The sequence below is a fragment of the Dermacentor variabilis genome, chromosome 11 (genome assembly GCF_050947875.1).
Source record: "Dermacentor variabilis isolate Ectoservices chromosome 11, ASM5094787v1, whole genome shotgun sequence".
Taxonomy (NCBI): Eukaryota; Metazoa; Arthropoda; class Arachnida; order Ixodida; family Ixodidae; genus Dermacentor; species Dermacentor variabilis.
In genome coordinates this window covers 70,862,499-70,886,120 of record NC_134578.1, presented here as the reverse complement: position 1 = coordinate 70,886,120, position 23,622 = coordinate 70,862,499, and the positions used below count along the sequence as shown (strand labels likewise).

General features: G+C 44.7%; 2 protein-coding genes across 3 annotated transcripts in view; one reads left to right on the top strand and one right to left on the bottom strand.

Moving 5' to 3' along the window:
• emb (exportin-1 emb) overlaps positions 1–8,911 on the bottom strand; it is a 56,095-nt gene extending 47,184 nt beyond the window's left edge. The window contains exons 1-5 of one of the 2 annotated variants that reach the window (XM_075673689.1): positions 8,698–8,911; positions 5,562–5,640; positions 5,049–5,147; positions 4,136–4,257; positions 803–1,084 (exon numbers count right to left, since the gene is read on the bottom strand). In XM_075673689.1, the coding sequence (XP_075529804.1) occupies positions 803–1,084; positions 4,136–4,257; positions 5,049–5,147; positions 5,562–5,616 (558 nt within the window). In that variant the 5' untranslated portion in view covers positions 5,617–5,640; positions 8,698–8,911. The remainder of the gene's footprint in view (positions 1–802; positions 1,085–4,135; positions 4,258–5,048; positions 5,148–5,561; positions 5,641–8,697) is intronic. The other variant, XM_075673691.1, reaches the window with a different exon arrangement.
• A 1,401-nt stretch (positions 8,912–10,312) lies between these two features.
• On the top strand, positions 10,313–11,662 carry Svip (small VCP interacting protein). The gene is made up of 3 exons (XM_075673694.1): positions 10,313–10,517; positions 10,661–10,822; positions 11,196–11,662. The coding sequence occupies exons 1-3, from the start codon at positions 10,449–10,451 to the stop codon at positions 11,208–11,210; spliced, it is 246 nt and encodes an 81-aa protein (XP_075529809.1). The 5' UTR covers positions 10,313–10,448; the 3' UTR covers positions 11,211–11,662.
• The last annotated feature ends 11,960 nt before the right edge of the window (positions 11,663–23,622 follow it).

The window sequence follows — 23,622 nt, the reverse complement described above, 5'->3', positions numbered from 1 at the left end:
TTTCCACAACTACTATGTATCAACAAAGGTGAGAGACTAACTTAACTAATCTAATCAGCTATAATTATTACTAGGAAATATTTATGCACTCCCACAGGGGAAGCACCTCTTTTTTTTTACCGTCTTGGGTGCGGCGTAGAATTGCAGATCATAAAGCTAGCGAGTAACAATTACAGATGAATGTACTGCTGCACTGAAGAAACACGTAGCAGAATTTTGACCTAAGCTTACCAAATGTGTCTCCTTGATTGCAGGGTTTACACAACAGCTATCATATTTCTCCCCTCACACAAGACCTTGCCCACAAATTAAAAAGGAAGCCTATCTGCTATAGCTACAGCTTCAGTCAACTAAGGGACATATCATTCTTTGCTCGAAGCAACGCAGAGGGCCTGAACTTTTCAGAACCCAGTGTCTTGCACAAATGCAAAAAGACTACTTCTATCCAACTTTGGTACTGGCAGTCTCGATGACCTGGCATCACAGCAGTCATTAACGAAGAACAAAGATAACAGAAAGTGAAAAATATATATATATAATAATAATCAATAAACAATATGGCCTCAGATGCGATCACTTCCAAATTTCTTCCACACACCAAGCTCTTCATCAAAGCTGCCAATGTTCAAAGTAGGAGCAATAATTAATGTTGCTTTCATACTGCCACAACGCAAACGCGTGCATGTACGCACAAAGCCAACCAAGCCGCGATGTTGCTATGCTGAACGTCAAACTTCCCATAGTGCCACATTTACATGCGCAGAGCCGACACCTGCGAGAACAGCACAAGCACACAGCGCACCTGCACAAGGATCATGTTGAGCTTGTTGAGGTACACACGCTCGCGGTCTATGCTCTCGGGGTCCGATGAAGTCTTGATGATGAGGCCCACGATGTACTTCTTGATGCCCTCGCACTGGTTGCGCGGCAGAACCCGCCACCGTGTCTTGATGACGTTCTCAAGGATCTGCAGCGCATAGTACTTGGTCTGCTGGTTCTTGGAGAACTCGAGGATGGTGTCCACCCGCGTCCACGCCTCTGGGTGCTCCTTCAGAGTCGTCAGCACTTCCTGGGCCAACCGTTGCTGGGCGGGGAAAGATCAAAAAGACCATGAACATAGACTCATTACACGAACAGCGCAGAGACCTCGGAATGTTGAGGCTCTCTAAAGCACTGCCTGAAATGCTGTTGCACATAAATTAACTTGTATCCACTGAAGTGGCTGAATGACTACAGCATTCCGCTGGTGAACGGGAGGTTGCAAGTTTGATTCCTAGCTGTAGTGGACACGATTACACAGGAACGAAATGCGAAAACACTCATGTACCGAGATTTAGACGCACATTAAAAGAGCCCCACAAGGTCATAACTTATCCGGAGTCCTCCACTATTTCTAAAAATAAAATTGTGGAGTTTTACGTGCCAAAACCACCTTCTGATTATGATGCACGCCGTAGTGGGGGACTGCGGAAATTTTGACCACCTGGGGTTCTTTTAACGTGCACACTCAATCTAAGTACATGGATGTTTTTGCATTTCGCCCCCATCAAAATGCAGCCGCCGTGGCCGGGATTCGATCTCGCGACCTCATGCTCAGCAGCCCAACACCATAGCCACTGAGCAACCACGGCGGGTTCCACTATTCCTCTCATAGCCGCAGTGTTGCATTGGGATGTTAAGCTGCACCAATAAATCAATCAATTAATCAAATTAACTTGGTAAGAAAGCTATCTGCTACATGTAGTTACACATCTAGTCCAAGCACAGCCAAGATAGAGACGATTACGAGTATTACCAAATTTCACCCTCTTGCAATTGCCTCTGTGGCCACAAGGAGGCACCTATTTTCTTCTACTGGTTATCTTTCTGCAAAAACCTTTCCGCTAGCATTCCTGAATGTCATGTCTTCGTGTTGCAAAATCAGCAGCACACAGTGGCCAGTATAAAACAACCTCTGCGAGGGCAGAGAGCGGGACTACTATGCCTGTCGACCTTTAAATTTAATTCCCCGAAAAAAAGACTACACAGCTTCCTGTCCAACGGTTTTGCTCACATGACCAATGCACTCGGGAAACATGCGAAACAAATCTCACCGAGATCTGCTGCCGCTAGAAAATCCCCATAGTTGCCCTTTAAAAGCATTAAATGCAAACTATCACACAAAGGCGTCGAAGACATGACGGATGATGTGATCATAATCTCTCTTTGAACATCTGCTACACTGACAGCTCTGAAAGCGGCCACAATGTGTTACATTGCACTTCTGCTACCATATTTTTTTGTAGAATTGAAGCATCATTGTTCTTTAGTGTAACTAAGACTGCCAGATACCACATGCACACACAGTTATAGCAATGTAACCAGCATCCAACATTATACATTTATAAGCTGTAGACACCTAAGATATTAACATATTCTCCTAGTAATGAATACCATCCCCAGCATAGTCAAATGAAAATTATTGTAAAGGAAACAATGCTTCAGCACAGAAGGCACAGTTGTAATAACAAGTACCAAAACAATGCATCAAATGATCATCACTCACCCTTTGCTACCTTGTAAGAGCAAATGGAAAAAAAGAACTGATGTAGTTAACACATGCGTTATACATTGGTGCTGATGTCTTGAATAGTGTCTGAGCTTGACCTTGGATTCATTCACCATGCAACTAGAGTGCACGCAAGGTATAAAACACCGAATTCAAAAGTGCAGAACAGACGCACCCAGGCTTCAGACACATCTCGCCGACGCAAAAAACACACTGAGCCCAATACAGACGACAGGAGCGTTGGACATGCCCTTATCAAGTGAGCAGTTATTGTTCTGCTGTCGTCAGAGACCTTACAGGGAATGGGTTGTGCGAGAAAGCTAGATTAGTACTGTTCATTTTGGCCACGACAGGTCTACATCAACACTACGTGGGTCACACGCACTCCTGCAACTTACAATTCCAGGCTACTTGGCCAGGCGTCAAGAAAATTAAGATTGTTTTCCACAGACCCTACACAGTGTAAGTCTGGTAGAGAGTGAGGAGAGCACAATTTTTATGAGAGATCAGCATCTTCGCCCGACTCGGCACTAATACTGTTGATTTTCTGCACATGTCTCAAAACACCTCACCTTTACTATAAGAAAAAAAGATTTCGTAGAAGAAACTTGTTAAAGCTTATTGAAGTGTACTTTTCTTTTTTTTAAAGTCACAGCAGAAGTTAGCTGAGACAATCTACATATCTATACAGTGTAATTTTTATTTTATTTTTTGTCTAATTTATGTTCATGAAACAGAAATGAAACGTTCTGAATCGCAGCAATGGATGTCAGTGAGTCGCTGACGGCATGTAGTGCATATTGCACTGGGTTAAAAGTTATATCAGGTGCTGGAGTGCCCCTTTAGAACTCCACCTATTTTTTTGTTTACAGGAAGCTAGGAATGTCAATAAGTAGTACAGCCCTTGCATTCACTGTTTGATTCACTGGCATGACAAACATATGGCCACTGACTTCTTAAACCTGATCATGGTGATAATGTTCCATTAAAGTCGTTAGGGTAAAAACATAGGTCACCCTGGAGACAAGCTGTATGTTTGTAAACATGCATAGTACAGTCAAACCTCTTTAATTAGGATTTCACAGGAATGGAAAAAAAATGTCTGAATTAACCATGTGTCGAATTATCGAGGGTATCAAGAAAACAATGAACAAATGCTTACTACATCAACATGCTTTTATTTACTGAATGAATGAGCCAATCCTGTCCCTATATTGTACAAAAGCAGTTCGGAAGTTGCCATTCTCGTCATCTTGTGGCTGATTAGCCCTCGCCGCGGCAGAGGCCTCGCGATTCGTTCAAGGCGCAGCCGCGGCGCGTGTATTCACTCAAGATGGTCTTTTTACTACCACGCGCACATCCTGATGATTTTTTTCACCAGTGAGATGGTCGCCATCCACCACAACGTAGCCAGTGCTCTTCATCCTCAAAAGCTTGTCAGAACAAAAGTACTGTTTGTTGCAAATATTTGTTGCCGAATAAAGAGGTTTTACTGTACAGGCAAAATGAGTAGGAGATTTAACAGTAGCCCACCATTGGCACCTTACTCATTATAAAAAAAAGAAGAACAGCTTTACAATCACTTACCTGCGGCCCTTCCCCTGTGTACATACAGCAGACGACGCTGTCCAGCAGATTGATGTCGAGCTTCTGGGAGAAATCGAGCAGACGTGCCGCCTGCTCCGACAGCGCATTCATGCTGCCGTTGACTGCGCAGACCATAACAGGGTTGCATGGTCAGGACGCGAGCAATGCAAACGGCATCATCATCCCGGAAAAAGTTTTACTTGCTTCCTCTCACTTCAAGTCCAAAATGGCCACAAAACAAATTGATGAACGGTATCTAGCTCAGAAAATGCAGCTGAAGCATTCCACAAACTGGATTGCAGCAGAAGATTACCAGCCGACCATGCAGCGGCTACAAGCTATAGCAAACAGCTGTGCATGGCTCACACGCCCCTGTATGGCCACCCCTGTTCCACAAAGACCAACAAGCAAGAAGCTTAAAAGAGCCTGCAATTTTCTGAGCGATAAAAAAAAAAAAAAAGCTAACAGAATTTGACCCACGGCTAGTCTATCAAATGTGTGGGAAAATACAGACATTATTATAGATTTTTTCCTACCTACAAGTTACGTCCCCATATTTACTGCTGTATTGCAAACAGTGACAGCTGAGGACGATCGCAGCTGCGCATAACCGTGTGAGTGAGAGTTGTGCCGACAACTTGTGCGTTTCCTGTGAGATTTGCAGTTCCGTTTAGGATCGCACAACAAGCTGCCTCAGAGCAAAAATAGCCCAATTCCAGCCAACACTGCTACAGGGCAATGTATGTTTGCACTGGCTGCAATGCCATTAGCCCTGGAACTTATGTGGTAGAGCACGTATGCATCCAGCTGTCCATTCCCTATAGATTCAAGCACAATTCAAGCAGTGTTTGCAATACTCAAGAAGCAATGATTTTTGGCAAGCCTTGGGCCATGTTCACAACGATTCTCTTACGTAAAAGTGTTTCCCCATTGGTTGGCATTTGGGCACGCACGTCATGCGGGAGATTGGCATAACAAGACGATTGCCGCAGCAGCAAATCATGGACATCACTTGCATAAGAGAAGTTTGCGAATACAGGCCCTGAAGAGGCTACAGTGAGACTGAACTGCTGCGGCCACTACAAACAAGCAATCACGCACTCTTGAAACCTGCGCGCCCTCCCTTTTAGGGTGCAATTCTGCCACATGACAATAAGCATCGTAAATCTTGCGTGCGCTTCCTTTGTTTGATCCTGCACAAAGACACTTTCCGGTCAGAAACACGTTGTGCGTCACGGTATCCCGTAGCCTTCCTGACAGGAAAGTATGGAGCGCACTGCATTAAATACAATACAAATGCATAGATGACTGACAGTATGTATTGGTGTGAAGAAAAATTACCCATTAAAATGCGCATAACCTTTTTTAGTAGCACAAATGCTAGGACAGCACAGTGGCCTTGTGAGCAGACTGCTCAGCTGCATACCTGGCGTCCCAAATGGTGTAAGCGGCTGCTTCATCCCATCAACTTGCACCGACATCAAAGAAATCAGGCTATTTTCCTCCTGAAATGAAAATTGGATAGTGTTAAACAAGGTGTGACTACACACATACACCCTAAAGCCACAGATTTCAATTTGGGTAAAAAGAATAACAACACGTGGAAATAACTTTTAGGTTCTGGCGCTAGGTTATTACATGCAAGATGTGTTAGCCGGCCTGCTATTTAGAGCGCTTTTCTAGATAACCCTGCATCTATGCGCCTGATTAATCCTGACCTAACGGGTGTCTTTTCCAAGTTCAGAGAAGCAAAGCGCAACCACATGTTCAGACACTGACTGAGATAATCACCACGGCCAAATAGCCAGTATGCGCCACAGATATGTCCACAGACTGGTTACACAGTGCACAACTTGCGCTCGCGCATAAAATAAGCAACGTTTATTTTTGATAGCAGGCACACAATCTAGATCAGGTTTAAACGACCTTATTTCCTTTGCCAAAGATTCCGCAGTTCGCTTTCTCATCGCATCACTGTACAGCCAAGATGAAAACCTCTCAGAGGACATTGCATAGCCAACCTTCATGGCAGGCGTACCATCACCGAAAGCCTAGCTACCAAAAGAACGGTCACCAGCCATTTTAAGTCAGTGCACACCTCTGACTGTGACAAAAGACACACAAGGACACTATCGTTCCCGGCAGTCCTTGCAGCTTTCTTTCTCAGTACTAAGTTGGTCACTGCAGCTACATGAGTGAGTCGCATAGCGCTCCAATCTGTGTCATAAGACACTGGGAAGAGCATCAACACAGCTCTCCAACATGACACAAAAGGTCAAACATCTAGAAGGCTTTTTCTCAATACCAGAGCTCCTCTGTGCTTCATTAAAGCCAAAGGCACACCTAAAAAAAAAAAGATTAATTTTTTTTTTTGAGACTCGCATTGCAACATTAGCAGCTCTTGTGTCTGTCTTGCCTTCATTTCTGTCCCTTCCCAGCGCTGCTCGCTGCCTGTAAGACTAATTAAATATGTAACAGCGCGACTCTAGGCGCGGACATAAAGCGAGGGCCTTTGTCTTCGTCCAAAGTCGTGCTGTTACATTTTGACTCAAGAACAACTAACCAGCTCAACCTTTGACACAACTTGAAAACAAGTACCAACCAACCAGACTGATTTGCTGCTTCGCAACACCCGTGGCACATGGCAACACCAAACAGCATCTCATGACTGGGCTAGTCACTCCCCACTATGGTCAATAAATTGTAACCCCACTTTGGTCCGCACATACAGAGCTGAACGCACCACTTGTAAGGCAGCACCTGCCCATGTTAGAGACAAATAAAAATAGATGATAATTATACCTTTTTTTTTTTAAGTCACTGCAGCAGTTCATGGTATTTCTACATGTCAAATAACACTGGCCGGAGCGAAAGTCAAGCTGAGGATGTACTCAAAAGCTGCACGGAAACTACCGCAGCAAATTTCCAGGACGTTTTAAGTGCTGCGCGATTCTACGAAATTCGCGATGCGCATGCGCGTTCCTTGCGAGTGCTGAACCCCTGTCGACAAGAACGAATCGAAATACGTCACTATCAAACACGTTAACTGCACCAAAACACGCGCCCTAGGAATACAAGCTCGGCAAGCAAGAGTCATGCCATGAGCTGAACAAGGGCTGATCACCACATATCTTGGCGTCACACGTTTTCGTTAGAACAGACGCTACGTCTCAAACTCGTGTGTTCTGGCATAAATGCCTCGAAATGTCGAAGGCATGGCACGACACAGGCAAAAAAAAAAAAAAAAACCAAAGAGAAAATAGAAAAGAACGAGCTCATTGCAGATTAGATTTTTCGGGGCCTGAAAAGACTACGAAGCGCGTAAATGGAGTGGGAAACGCTCAGACGCCTTTACTGCGCGATCAACATGCGACAAGGATGTGACGCAGTTCAAGCGCTGATTCAAAACCGTCTTTGCACGCCGCTTTGTTTACACTGCAACCAACACGTTCCCACTCTGCAAGCTGTTCTAAAGCACATTACGCGAACAAATGAAACAATGACTCTAGGCGCCGATTCGCTTTTGTTTTTTTTTTTTTTTTTCGTTTCGACGGGATACGAGGGGCCCAAAAACTCTATTGTTCCCCTTGAGAAAATGAATGGAGAAAGTCCGGTCGCGTCAGATTAGGAGCGGCTACCACGGTCGAGAGGGTACGTACGGGTCAGAGGATGTTGGTTAAGCTCCTTTTCGCCGTAACACACTGTGGTCCCGTCAGCATTATGTAACTGAAAGCGCGATCGGCGTGCGGGCATTATGCAAGCGCTGGCCAGGTCGGAGAAACGCACGCCGCACCTATAGCTAGTAAAAAATACGACGGTCCACGACTCCAATGTGGAGCGTGAAAAGCTGGCGTGCTCCCGTCCGTATACACGCAATGCGACAGCGCAGCGCCTTTCGCACGACCTTAACATTTCAGGAGAAGTTCTCGCCACGGTGGCTGGGTTCATTGCGGACAAAGCACAATGTAGCCGGCGACTTCTTGAAATCTTGCCCCCATGCACCACAGTCGCTAGTTTGTGCGCGCAAGTACATATTACGGTGCCCACGCAATTGAGCTGCACGGTCAACGACACGGTGGGATATCCCAGCAACGAAATGCTCCCGCGACTCCGTAGAGATGGGTCGCATCACAACCGCTGCAGTGTTCAGACGCGGTGCTGATTCAAGCGGCGCGGCGTTGTGGTCGAAATGGGGTTCAAGGTGCCGCTGGACGCTCGCTATCGCTAAAGAAAACGAAGCCAGCTGGGTCTCAACACGGCGTGCACAGCGTCGTCGAAATTTTCCCATGCGGTCTCGCCGCATAAAGGACCCGCTCTCTCCGTATCTCTCAACCGTCGCTTTCAAAAAAGCGCGAATCCGCTCAAGCGCTCCACGTTCTCGACGCGCCGGGCACCAGATTTTACGCCCGGCGCCACCGTAATAGTGTCATTGGCGTTAAATTCAAAAGTCTAGTATTGATGTGCGGCACTCGAACACAGTCACGCTTTTCGAGCAGCCTGAGTTACATGCCACGCTTTGGTAGTCAGCGCGGCCGCACAACCACATACCCCGACCGACTTACGTTTTATCCAGCGCCGCGGTGAAGCCCCCCGAAAAATATTTCACGCACACTCGACGATCAGGCACGGGTTCCCTGTGCACACGAAGAAGACAACACACACCACAGTTTCTTTCACGCAGCGATGTGCTCCTTCGCAGGCACACCACTATTCACCGCACCGTAGACGACCAACCACGCACAATTATTGTACCTCCCCTAACCGGTTGGAACTGGTTCCACGTTCGCCGCGCTCGGCAATCTTCGGCTCCGAACCGATGTACACAAAGGATTTTTTGTTACTATATTGCCTTATATGCAATAAAATAATAGTTAAGAGATTAAACTAATAATTATTAAATCCGAATTAGCGTCGTATTGTTGTTGAAAAGCGTTTTTGCTAGGAATTGGTACCATTGGAAAATTCCGTCGTCCGCTGCGCCGCTAGGACTTGTGGCGAAACTGCCATGCCTCGTACGCGTGGAAACGTGGTCTGCTGGGAATGGGTCAATTTTTACGTCCTTACAGCGAGAATCTGTGTTGTTCCGGCTTTAATGATATGCGAATAGATAGATCGACACTTTCTCTAAGAGGCGGTCGATCAGCGCGCGGAGCGACCCTTTGCAACTGGATTTGGCGAGTTCGTTATCGTCGCCGAGAACCGGAGACTTCTTTCCCCGTGGAAAAATTTCCATTCTCGGGCGGCACATTGCAGTTTCTTGACAACGCCGAGATTCGTTCCGGCTTTCCTCACCTCTTAAAGTGTCCCTTAGCGCAAGTTAGCTACGCAACAGCCATAGTGTTAGCGCTGAACTTTTGCAAACAATTAGGAACACTCATATGATCTTGCGGTTTTATTAATTCCGTTTATATTACACTGTGCAACAGCTTGAGGCAGTACCTTTATTCACCGCTTGTCGAAGCGCACGGTAGCGCTTTTATTTATTTCGTTCAAATAATGCCGCGACAAAGTGACGTAAAATACTAGCAAGAAACGTGACAATGCTAACGTGGGCATCCCTTCCATATAAGGCAGCGCGCACACCTCCGCGCGTTCGCCTCAATCGCGCACTTCGGGCCACCTGAACGTTTCGACGTTGCTCCAGAGGACGTGCCATTTTTCTTTTTTCTCCCCGAATATGTTACGCGGAACGACTTTCCTTTATTTCACAACGCAGCTCGTCGCCGCAGCATGAGCCGCGGAAACAATAAAACAGCAAAATCAAAGCGCGCCGCCGATGCGTCATACGCTCAAGCGTGTAGAAACAAAAACAAAATGAGTGCGACTCGCGCTACGTAAACAGTGCTGCGCCTGAGAGGTTTTCGATCGCGCCAGTGGAAAAGCTCCCCGTACATACCGTAATCAAGAAACACCACGTGTGCCGAGTTAAAAATAGTAACCTAATAAATGTAGCGTCACCTCTTAGAAGAATACTAAACTAAGTTATTGTTACAATTAATAAAATATTATTTATAAACACTTACTTTGTTTCGCTGCAGGTGACGCGAAAGTCGGCGAGCGACCTAAACTTGGCGCGACGGAACGTCCGACAAACTCGTGGCACGGAGTGTCGACACTAACGTGTAAAGCTGCGCACGCAGCGTAGCCAGACGCCGGTTTGTGCTCCAACTGAACCGAAACTGGGGGCATTCAAGATTCCGTCACACTCAGTCGGGCAACGCTGTCCACTCAGCTGTCGCGCGGAGTTGTTTACATACTTAGGTGGGGGTGGCGAACCTTGCTAACCAGCTAAACTGCACTTCCCAAGCCGATCATGGGGATTTGCATGAGCTGCTTCAAAGGCTCCGGCGCCGACATAACTCCATCGCCGAGACTTGATGTGGTACGACAACCTCACCTTTTTTAGCCGCGCAGAACGCGTTTTTCCAGTGGCCGTGAACGGACCCGCATGCAGCCCGGCTGTAGTAGTCGCTTTATTTTACCGTATGTTTTGCTCTCGGTAATACGTCGATCGTTGCTGTGCAGACCGTGAAGCGGCAACAAATGGCCGAAGCCGCGGAGCGGAGACTCAAGGAGCAGGAGCACAGGGGAATCAAAGATCCCGACAAATTAAAGAGGCAACAGCAAAAGCGAGAAGAGCTTGAAAAAGAGCTTGCGGCCGGTGGGCCGGGCGAGGCGAATTTGCGGGTAAATACCTTCCGAGACTGCGCTGGTATTCGGCAGCGATTGGTGCCACTCTCGATGTCTGCACGAAATGCGTTGCTCAGACGTGCGAATAGATTTTCTTTAAAAATTGAGAAGTACATGCAGGGAGCAACTTACTGAACAACTTATTGTGATGAGGTTCTTTTTCACCGTAAATGAAAGCTTGTTTTCAGTAGTGTGGGAGCCTTTTAACGCAATTTTGATGTGTTACAGTACAGAATAACACACAGGTAGGTGTGTCTGTGTGTGAGCAAAATTTACGAGTTGCAGATGCTCTCGAATGCGAATGAATGAGGACACCGGTTTCAAATACTGACCAGACATTTTATTTGTTTTGCTTTTCATTTTTTTCCAGTGGCAAGTCCAATGAGTACTCGATCGACACCAACGTTGTTACCACTTGTAAAAAAAAAAAGGAACTGTGTTAACCGAAAAAACTACCTTTTGAGTGTTGTGCTGGTGTGCGTGAATAATTATGTATATATCTGAAATCAAAATAAATGTTGCTGTACAGAAAGGGAGAAAAAAAGCTAATAGATAATATCTCTGTGAAAAAAAAAAGGCAATGGCAACAAACCACCAAATTCTGCCAGTAAGAGAAAAAACACACACACGAAAGTGGAGCCAACATGACTTGCACTTCGCACTCAGTACATGCATACATGATAAATGACAGCTGGAAATGGTGAACCAAAGATACACTAACTACCCACATGGTCTATGTACAAAATAAATGAACATTAGGTGCACATTCATTGAGAGAACACATTATGTGCATCAAAGAAGAAATAAACACATTGACTTTGACAACATTGGTCTGTTTTCCATTTGGAAAAAGAAAAACCTGGGTGACTTCTAGAGCTGTTCGCAGCGTCAATCTTTCGGCGTCGTCAATCGTTTTGACCCCGAGGAGATCGGTTTGACAGACATTCAACACAAAGTGCAGACCGTGTTAACTCTGGACAAACCAAAACCTGTTTCGCATCACAATGCAAGGATGAAATGCTAGAAAAGTGGTGCTGCGACCACTCTGTATGGTGCAATCGCGAAGTGACTTGTTAGGAGAATTAAAAATCATTTCAAAACACCAAAAACGACCTGCAGACATGAAATATAGCTTGTCTGATGTCAATGCAAGATCAAGGTCATCAAAATGAAATCGTGAGTATTCCAAATGGCATTTATTTTGTTTTTCAAAGGAAACGACAGGTTAGCTGTATGTGCAATGTAATGATATCCTCTGCACTAAAAGTGTGTGTAGAAAAAAAAGTGCATGACAAGTTTTCTGATGCCAGTTGGAATCTGTGCCAGTTCCACAAATGCCATTACGCAAGTGTTCCCATCAGGCAAACTGCATTAAATGCAGAACCGGTGATTGAGAAATCGACCCAAGCCTCAAAGAACGAGGCAAGAATTGAACTGTGCTTATGCAAGATACAACGTTGGGCTGATACTTGGGTTATCCAAGATGTCAACAGCAGGTAGAGAGATAGTACTAGGATAACACTGCATGTGTGTAAGAAAGAAAATAGTAACAGATAACTGGCACTGACTACAGTACAGTCGAAGATTGGTACAAAGGATGTGGATTGAAAAGTAGATCTAAAATGCTTATCGCCGATATCAAAGTGCAACGAATATGTGCCTATAAATCAAACCTCGTAACAAAGTCGCATCTGACAGAAAAATAGCATTATATCAAATATTCATTATAAGCATATATTCATTACATGCTGGCATTAGGAAGAAACATTTTAGACTTATTTCGTTATAACTGATAATTTGCTATATCAGATAGTTTGTTATATATCCATGTTTGTTATACTGAGTTTGACTAATAATATCAGTTGTAACGAAGGTATTCTCATGTTGGATGCAACTTGGTTGTAACAAGGTTCGACAATATTTACAACCATGCTTTATGCACTAGAAAACAAAAACAAAAATGTTTTCTGCTGATCAAAACAGGAGGTAAAAACATCACAGTTTCTCTGTCTACGTGGGAACTGACCTCGAAGGTAAAAGTGGGGGAGGTAGGGGGAAGAGATCAGGAAGGCCAAGTATACACAGCTTCCCCATCCTCCCAAAAAAAAAACTGTGTGTGTGCGTGTGTGTGTGCACGGTTTGTGGACTTGCATAGCTCTGACATGTGAGTTAGACACACACACCAAACAAGCGATATGCACAAGCCAACAACCGCTACGTCTACGCGTACAGCTTCGCTCAAGAGCCAACGCTAACAGAGAGGGCACCACCGAAAACCCGTGGCAAAAGCAAGCCAAGCAAATGACTCGGATCACACACTGCGACAAAAAGGTCAATTCCATATCTCTCTCTCCCACTTCTTTTTTTTTTTTGGTCGTGCGTAACCTGTAAAACTTAGAAAAGCTACTTAGAGCCCTCCTGGAGCAGAAAGCAGAGGCACAAACCTTGGCACAAAACCCGACTTCACCTAGAAAACAGCAACGTGTGGAGTCCTTTAAACAAACGCTGAAATTTTTCTATGTTCCCCTTCTTAATAGACAGTGAAAACTGATGTCTCACACAACGAAAATTAAGAATGCGAAACTCTCTTGGACAAATTTGGGCACGAACAAGCTAGAGGCTGTGAGGCGACAGGGTACGCGAGATGTCGCGGCGATCGAATTCTTTTCAGAAAACCTCATTCGTTTCAACCATGCTGCTCATTACCGTTCTCGAGAAAGCGTCCGTGCAGCAGACAGACAGTTGCAGACAGTTGCTCTTTGTTTAACCTCCACGCATGGCACACCATTTTTGCAACGAAGCTGTTGAATTGACAGACACGTGCGTGTGGTACCGATCTCGCACAATTCTGCGTTAAAAGTAACTGATCCAGTTTTACAACAAGCACAAGAGAGTGCTGCCGGTATCTGCAGTGTTAAGTGTTTCCTGCTCCCATAGAATCTGCAATAAACATCAGACGCAGCTAAAATACAAACAACAATGTGCCGCACTGTTAGCGAAACCAGACTACAGCATTACATTTAAACACCTGGACGCTGACAACAGGGCTGCATCACTTTCTTTTTTTTCTTTGCAAGTTATATGTTTTTCTAAGTCCTTTGTACTGCCTGCAAAGCGCACTAAAATAAAAGCTCGGAACATTGCAGAAGAAAAAATGCAAATTGGCCTTTTCTCATGCCAACTTGTATTCCATAATGCAGTGAAGCAGAGTCCAAAAAACACAGGTTGACTCACATTTGAGTCGACAAAGGCCTGAACTACATTGTCCAGAGAAAAAACACACATATGCATATCTTTTCTCGTGTGAAGTAGGGTCAGGCCAAGCAATATAATGCTCTGCTCTGCATAAATGCTCTCAAAACACTGTGAAATGCAACTTGAAACCACTTTCTTATACATGCTGGTATACATATCTGACTACACCGTGACCACAACAGACGCAATGTACAGCTCACAGGAACCAACGTCTTCTTACGAAGTGCACAGCTTGGAGCCAGGCCCCCTTGCAAGAAACAAGTAACAAGCAAAAAATATACAAGCCACTAAACATTCAACAGATAACCTACTCTCTAGCATGCTATGTACAGTGGTACTTTGGTGGCAGGCTCTGCTGGGCTAACCATCTTCTCTACAAATAGAGATCTTTTCAAACATACCCAGATGCCTTTGTAACGCCCAGTGCTGTTGTCTTCGCTCAAAAGAAAACTCTTAGCCAAGCAACAGATCTGCTCCTATCAAAGGCAGGTTCCTTTGCTTGGAGCGAAAGTTGTCGTACATAAAATGTAAAGAATCATTAGCCTAGTACACTCGCTCACCTTGTAAAACATTAACGTTTCGATTCCTGGGATGGCATTTTCATTTTCGGGTTGAACACCACCTCATGGGTCGCTGACGACTATGGGTAGCAGGAATGCTGCAATTTATACAAGGTGACACGTCCAGAGCTACTCACACAAAAGTGAATTCGTTCACCAAAGTGACAGGCTGTGAATACCACCCGTGAGCTACCTCACTGTTTCCAGCTGGTTGTCACTTTTATTTCAATGCTATTACTTAAAATAAACTACTCCATGAAGACAGTGTATTAGTAGACAAATTCCTTCCATTTCTTGAAACTCGTACAGTTCACTCATTTCAATTATGCAGGCTTCTTTTTTTTTTTTTTGCCATTAAGTGAGCTAAAGAATAATATGAAGCAAGCAGTCACATGTGCTGCAATTCCGTTCGAGTGAGGACTCCAGCACTGGCGAAACACAAACCAGGCAGATGCAACAAATGAAAACGGCCACAAATGCTCGCTTTCCAACAAAAATATGGGCACATGTTGTCACAATTCTGTACAGCATACTGTGCATCAATGCTTGCATCAACTGCAGGACAAACCTGGGAACTCGTCAATCACAGTGGCAGCACCAAACGCCACCTTAACAACAACAAGAGCGACCCTTCCTCTTTCACACAGAATAGACTTTCGACTGCATGCAACAAACACTCTTCTCTTAACACCAGCATATGCGCTTTATGGCCAAACCAGCTATCACCATCGACAAATGGATGCAACAATTGTTATTCCAGCAGTACCATTTAAAACCAACACTTTGACAACATCAGCAACGGCTCTCAACATTGGGATTCTTTTCCAGGAGCTTGTTTCAAGCACCTTAGTGGCGACAACTGCATTCTTACAAACCATCTTCCATAGTCAATGTAGACACTGCCAGTTCCGTGACGTCAGGCTTTCAAAAACACTTTCCACATGTTGCATGCGGCAATTTAAGCATACCTTTGCATTTGGTAACTCCTGCACAGAATTGTGCTGCAAGAGGAACCACTTTCACATTGATGATAAACAGTGGCAACACCCCTTTCGATTCTGTTAAGTCACCAAAAGAGCACATTTTGATCTGCCTGCAATTCACGGAATGTCTTACAGATGCATCTGTAATAATTGTTGTAAGCCCAAGAAAAGTTCGCATTTGTACAGCCAAAAGCTCTTGCATAAAGGCGTGGTCTGCATGTTTATTCGCTTGCGAAGCCAGTTCTAAAGGATTATAATTAAATAAAACAATCACAACTATCTGGTATACATGCTGCCGTAGTACTGAAATGTACAGCTCTGCCAATGACAGATCTCAAGTCTTGCACACTATTCTGTGCTTCAACGTTACATGCGCCATACAAACTAGAGATATCCAGGTCCAATAGTCATGGCCTTGTCCATTCTCTGGTGCATTTTCAAGGGGGCCCTAATTGCATTTACATCACACGCAGTGGTCAGATGAGGGACCCGAATCCCTTGCACGTTCTCACGCTAATGAGAAGCTCATGCTTCCACATGCCTAGCTCCATCAAGCACTTGTCCTAACTTCCTGCAGGCATCCACTTGGCAACCCCTTACAAGAACGCAAGAAACTGTCAGGCACGCTAACATGGCCATACCTTTCTCTCTTTTTGCTTTCACTAGCCCTAACGATGACAGTTTCATCCACCGGATGCCACAAACTTTCTCGCAACCAACACGAGTGCTTCCGCGGAAGCCGTCGCGACCAGGTGGGGAGATCAGGGGTGCGACCGTGCAACTGTTCGGAAAGCAAGCCGTTTGCTTGTCCTCGTGTGATTAGTCAGAGTGGCGCTTTTGTGCTGACAACAGCACGATTCTGACCAATCGCACAAAGGCAAGCGAACAGTTCCTTTCCTGAACCGCTATGAGATTGAGCCCCAGTGTGCAGCAAGACAGGGGGGGGGGGGGGGGGGGTTTGATTCCGTTGCCGGCAAAACAAGGGGAGAGCGAAAAATTCAAAACCTCCATGCCAATTTACGGATCACTTAAAGGGGCCTCGTTCCTATTAGGAGTCTGATTCGCTCGACACTGTGCTCTATCACATTCATTCTGCATGGTGGCAGCAGCATGAGAACTGAAAATGTGCCTTACATTCAGAAAGGAAATGACGTGCTCAATCATTAAGCCAATTCACACTAGTGACCAGCATTCCACTGAGCTATGGCTGCAAATGCTTAAGTGGGCCATTTCCAATTGTGCAGGATGTTGTGTTCATGCCAGAAAATCAGCTGTCTTGATCTAAGAAATGCTTTGCCGTATTAAATACCTCGGCTTTTTCATACTCCCAGCTTGAAGCACTTTAAAGAATTTGTGACATGGTGAACGCTAACTGCAAGCCTCCCTGCTATCAGGAACTTGACAGTAACTGCTTCGTGCAATTAATAAAACAGCAGTACAAACATGAAATTGCATAAGACATGCGCGATACTGGTTATGATGCCTTTATAGCCTCCTTCACTCGAGTTCTTTGGAAGAAAGAAGAAATTGAGGTAATCCCAAGATGACATATAATTAATTACAACCCTGACAGTGGATGCAAAAATACAATCAAATTATATGTGTTAATTAAAAAGACACTGAACAAACATGAGCGCCTTTCAGAATGTCTACACACGCTCAAATCAACCAATGCTGGATTAGTAGGAGTAAGCGAGCCATTCCGTAAAAGCATTTTCGAACTGCCAGTCAGTTTTACAGGACCTAAGGTTTTTGGAAATATTGTAGGCAAATAACAGCGCAGAAAATTTTACAGCAAGATTGATCTCTGGAGATTTCAGTAACGGCTCACATAAGGAGTTTTGCATGCAATAAACATCAGCAACATAAATAAATGTGCTGGGTGCATTGCAGCACATAAAGTTGTCAGTTGTAGTCAGCAGGTGAAAATACTCCAAACACACAAGTTGCTATCACATCTACACACAGCAATGTAAAGAAAGATGTTAAGCAAAAGTGGTTACACCTGCCTCACTGTTAATTACAGTTATGCATCTCTGTGTTGTCTGCTGGCAATAATATGGAAGCAGTTATGACTTATGCGCCTGCTACAAGATGTGAAACTGTGCATATTATTTTTTTCCTTTCAAGTAGCAGGTCAATAAAACTACTCCTAATTAACACAACTTACACTTGGACCACCAAAGTGCAAGCTTTCTGTTGGGTAATCTAAATTCCAGTCTTCTGTTTGATCCATAATTAAGCAGACTCCCTTGAAGGACAATATGAAAGGACCTCAGAAATCTACTCACCTTATCAAACGTTCATCTTAACAATGAATTTAAAACAAAGTGAAAAAAGATCCTCAAACAGTTCTGGCTCCCATACCCACAAAACTTTACTTACGTGGTTCCCAAGATTGGCCCTTACTATAAGAATCATTCTATTATTTCATAAATCCCTACCATGAATGACAGGCACCTGAGCAACAGCCAATGAGAAAACACTCTTATACTAGATAAGTTTTGCAAATATAGGTCCAGGTTATCACAGAATATGTCATAACAAAGTTTGTTTTAAGGTGAATCTGCTGTACATAAAGGATAAAAGCAAAACAACACAGTGCTTGATACAACTTGGTTAAGTGGTGAAACCTATACATGTATGAAGGATTGAGTTCAGTTTTGCCAGTATTTGTTGCTTGTAGAGACTGACAACCGAAAGAAATACCTCTGACATTCACGGCTCTACGCAACATGTGTTTTTCATTCCACACAAGTGCCAGGTGACACGAATGCTTGTGTCATGTGCTGGACAAGCTGCGGTTTCGGGAGTACACTCTGCACACAATGGTTCTGCAAAGAAATGCCGAAAGGCATACCCATAGTACAATTAAATAGCGCAACAGATGGTCATTACAAAAGTAAGTAAACGACACAAGCTTACGAGTCGCATGAGCTCGTGAGCTGGTCTGCCGCCCTGTTTCTCTAAATATGCACGTCTTGTAGCATTTCTTTACTGAATCATCATGTCTAGTGCTTACTCCCAGATTCAGAGCTAGTGCGATGAAACAGCACCAACAACAGGTATCGGACAAAAGTTGTTTTAGACATAAAACACATAAATATGGCTAAACAAAATGTTTTATCATAAGCTGATCAGGTAGCATTTTTTCCTTCTTTTTTTCACGTCCTAGGCCTTAGTTCCATTCAATTTGATGAATTCATCTTCGATTAACTCTACTAAAATTGATGAGCAATGCTTAATTTTCTTCCAACATAAAGGCAGAGTTAACAATAAGCTAAAATCTATTAATAACTACTTCGTAAGCATGCTGCTGTGACCTCAGAAAATCCTTTCACTGCTGCTTTCACATTACTTGCCGCTAGTGCCATTACTGCCTTCGTGACGTCTTATGACAAATTCCACATCCAGGTATGGTAGTGATGAAGAAAAAAAAAAGTGTCTTGTTTTCTTCATACGTGAGTAGTGCTAACTACGTGTTTCAAAGTGAAAAAAAAACTGTGGCCTGTTAACAGGTGCTTTGAATTGTGCAGCAGGCAGGCACAAACAGTACAAAATGCTTTTCTTTTTCTACGCACGCTAATGCTGCTCAATGCTAGTACTACCGCATCTGCGATGTCGAAATACCATGTTTCCAAAAATCAAAATCAAGCGCAGTATGAAACAACGGCGTGCTCGAGAAACCTGGCACAGCTTGCTAGTACTTTGCAGCTAGCAATGTCTGCCTGCATGGGAAGCATTTAGAGGAGTACCAACGCATATCTTTGAAGTCGTGGTCACTCTACCATGCGTTGCTCACACAAAAGCCGTTCTCACAAAGCACATAGAACTGCCGGAAGCACTGGTGTTTTGCAAAAACTGTGCGATAGCATCCAAGTTCTGAATAACGGACTTGTAAACTTCTGTCAGTTGGCTGAAGTAGGACTTAATTTCAGAATGCAGAAGTAATTATTTATGTGGAGAAAAACATCTAGATTAGTCGAAGTGAAGGTCCACTCTAGCGCAGTCCCATTCTGTTCAGGTTCCTCCCAGAACGTTCTGGGGACATACATTGCGCTCACTGATTTAGTTTAAAATAAACTGATTTTTATCCCAAAATACTGCTATTCGCACTGCCTGGACTGTCACTGTCGATGAGTTCTGCCCCAGTTTTACAATCTTCTATTAACGTTGGTCTCAAAATGCTGTACCTGGTGTCATCAACATTATCGTGAGGTCAGGACGCAGAGAAAAATTTGCTGGCATCACTTAGAAATAAAGCGGTGATGGCTTTGCTCATAAAACAAATGAACAAGATGGCTGCGCACGCGTGTGGCAGCTGCAGCAATTGCAGAAATGAAGCTGGCCCGCACATCATGATGCAACCACCTCCTGCATCCCCAAATTGAAACTGGTTTATAGAAACAAGCATTATAGTAAGCTTAAGTTATACAGGGTGCTTTAACACTTGCCGGTTTCTTTCGTGCGCATGTGTGCTTTAAAGGACTTGGAGTGTCAGTTAACATGGAAAAATTACAAGTCTAAAATGGTGTGTCAGTACTGCTTTAAGCGACACTAAAGGCAAGCACTAGATCAGGCTATACTGCTACACTGTTCTTTTAAAACTGTCTCAGCAGGTGTTAGTTCAAAATACACAATGGTTTAGCAACACTATGATTTCAGTGCAAAATTTGTTATTCCTTTCACTGATTTAGGCCCTCCTACTGCAATAAGGCAGCAGAAGTGTACAGGTTGAATGCCCTTTTCCTTAAGACTGGACTATGGAGTAAGAAAGACAGTAGTGCCGACTCCACCGCCGCACAATCGGACCTTTGGCCATCTCAACTGAACAGCGATGAAACTCAAGATTATGTGCACACAAATAAAAAGAATGCAAATGTACACATGCTCCCTGCTCTTTCTGCACTTATACAAAGCATTTGTACTTGTCCCTGCAGAAAGCAGACGAAAAAAATTCACCGACGAATACGATACTCCATAACGCGAAATTTGAGCGCAGCTCTATGCATGTTTTCATTTCTCGATATATTGGCTGGTCTGGACAATCTGTCTCGTGCAGCATGTTGCGAACGAAGCAGCAGGTTTGCAAATGGAGTGAAGTATAGTGTGACTGCCTCGCTAACCTGGAGATCGCGAGGGCCACTGCGTGGGTGACGTGTGGGGCACAATTCGCAGCAGCTGCTGCCGACAGACCTCCCAGAGGACGCACGCTGCTCTGGTGCCATATCGTAGCCATTGTTGCGCCACTACGCTTTTCTTGTCACCCTTTCGCCGTGCCTCCTTCCACTGCTTTCCACCTCATGGTTTCGCCACAGCCTCCTCCTCCGCTTTCCTCCTCATGTCTTTCATGCCACGCAGTGATCCACGTTCGCTCTTTTGCTATGCTCGTCTGCTCGGTTACGCCAACGCTCACCGCCTAACGACACCTAAAAGGTGTGCTCTAAAATGGAGTTGCATGAAAAGGCACAGCAGATATACACATTTCTTACGTCCAAACACCTGTGCGGAAGTGAAGGTTATGTGCTACATACTTTTCGTGCTCAGCGCTTTGTTTACTATGCATGCAGTATGTTTAATGATGTCCGATGGAACAAGGTGTGTTGACACTCATCCTTCAAAAGGCAAAACAACAGAATAGTAACCGATAAAGTGTTTTGTGCCCTGCTATAAATCCAGATATGGCAAGGAACAAGAGAAGCTTTCTCTCTTCACAGCACCATCTGATCCGCAGCTGCTGCAGCAGTGGTGACAGGAAATTCCTGGAAGTGTGTGACTGCCTAAAGCAAAAGACAAAACGTGCGCCAGATTTCGAGTAGCACGTGATTTTTTTACAAGTGCGGCAACGAAAAGAAAGTCCTTTGGTCAACTTCGAAAGGAAGCAGTTTCGACGATTTTCGAAGAAAGCAAGGCGCAAATCACTGATGCTGAATGCCAGAAGCTACCACAAGACATAAATGCAGAAAGGCAGAAGGACAACAATTTGTCTACAAGTGCACACAATGTAGGTTTGTTCTCCCATCCAGGCACGTGCCATAAGGGTAATTCTCAGATTTGCATCCTGGAGTCTACAGGGATCTGTTCAGTGAAGAGCACGGTTTGAATATGCCTCGCAACGACGATTTTTGCAGAATAAAGCGGCCCCAGTAGCCCCACAGCACGGAATGACGACAGCACCAACTCTTCAAGCGCAACTCAAAATTGACTTTTGCCGGAGCAATTTCTGCATCCAGAAAGAGTCAAGCTTCTGCCTTCATGAACCACCACAAGGTACGGAGAGAACCGGGCAACAGAAAAAGCATCATAGGAAAAGAAGCAAGCGATGTGTCTGTCTACTTGAACGACTCTAAAACAAAAGCAGTAATGAAAGGCACCCTTGCCCTAAAAGTTTGTTTACACGGTCTCCTGACATAGCTCGACACCCCACACATGACCGTTTTATCCGCCGCTTCCCCATTTTCCAGTTTCTTTTTCCTGCATAGCCTTCACATTTCATTTTTCCGTGTTTTTTGTTCCTGCACCTAACACAATTCCTTTTAACCTCCCTTAAAGGGACCCTGAAACGATTTTGACGATTTTCTACAAACGTACTGAGTTGTTAGTGTAGGTCCTTCTGATCATTAATTGACACATCTAAGTGCTCCGCGTAAAGCGTGTAATTTATTATAAGGTTTTAAAAATGCACATCGCTGCCGATCGCAGCACACTGCTCGGCGGAATTTTAAGCCGCCCCTACCCATATGACCGAAATCACCCATAAGACGTCAGTGGGGCGAGCTATCCGATTGGCTGACCAGGGCGCGTGATCAATAACTTTTCCAACTTTATGTTGAACAAATAATGTTCGTAATAGTTGGAATGTTAGTTAATTTGCTTTTATAAAAAGGAATTAACATAAAGAGAATGCACAAGAACAATTTTTCAGTACACTTAAGCACTTCCGGCACACAGCAAGTGTAGTCTGCTTGTGTTACAACATGCTCCGTCTTTGACGAGAGCTCCGCCGTCAGTGTTGGTTTGTCTTTTCGCAAGTGCTATGATTCGACTTTGTTGCATTGTGGACTGCAAACGTAGCGACTGGCAATATGTCAGGCTGCGACATCGTGTCCCTCTGCAAGCCAGTAGACGAGCGGACTGGCTGCAGCGCTTCTGACTGCCGCTATCCGATCGGTGCCAGGATTTGTGCGATTGCGGCCGTCACTTTACACCGGAAGATTACTAACGCAATAGCATTTCGCAAGTCCGGTATTAGGGTAAACACAAGCGCAAGGGGGTAGGGCCTGGCCATGTCCCCTTACGTGTCGTTTCAGAGGATGAACAGAAGCGCAAATGTGAATGGTCTGCACGGTGCAGCCACCTGGTGGCATAGAGCTCAACCACACACAGTAACAGTAACAAAATGTATTTTTCTTTGCTGCTGGTGTAAATTTTTCGCAGGAGTGTAATCATTAACACGTTTTTGTAAATGTTTAATATGTTTTACACTTGGTTAGAGCAATATTAGCTCTTTCTTTGGCTGGTTAAGCTCTGCGCCACCGGGTGGCTGGACCGTGGAGGCCGATCAGGCAGCTCACGTACGTCTACGCTAAAGTTCCTTCATCAGCTTGAGTTTATGCCTCCACCATTCCGCCGAATCATTGAGGAAGTATGTGATTAGCGGCATACCAGACACGTTCGGCGCTACGACAGAATGTTCGCAACGCACGCTGCTTCGATAGCTCTTGCTTGGGGTCGACGGGCTAGCGGAGAGGTTTCTTGCGGGCGGGGATGGGTTCCAAAACAACTGGAAATGGACGATGTGACGTCGCATCGTGACTCAGAACCAGTGAAGGCGGAGCTTAGCGCCGACCGCTCGGCGAACAAAGTTGAGGAGGAAAAGCACGGCTAGGGAGGAGGGTAACTTGTAATCGCTTGTTGCTCCATTAATACGTAACGCTTCACTTAAATTGTAGTGCGACTTTTCTACTTAATCTGTACCCTACGCATATATAACATTTGT

Excerpts from the sequence above, each read along its gene's own strand:
- Svip (XM_075673694.1), top strand. The coding sequence starts at position 10,449 with ATGGGGATTTGCATGAGCTGCTTCAAAGGCTCCGGCGCCGACATAACT. Across the intron at positions 10,518-10,660 it reads CATCGCCGAGACTTGATGTG|ACCGTGAAGCGGCAACAAAT; the intron begins GTACGACAACCT and ends GTTGCTGTGCAG.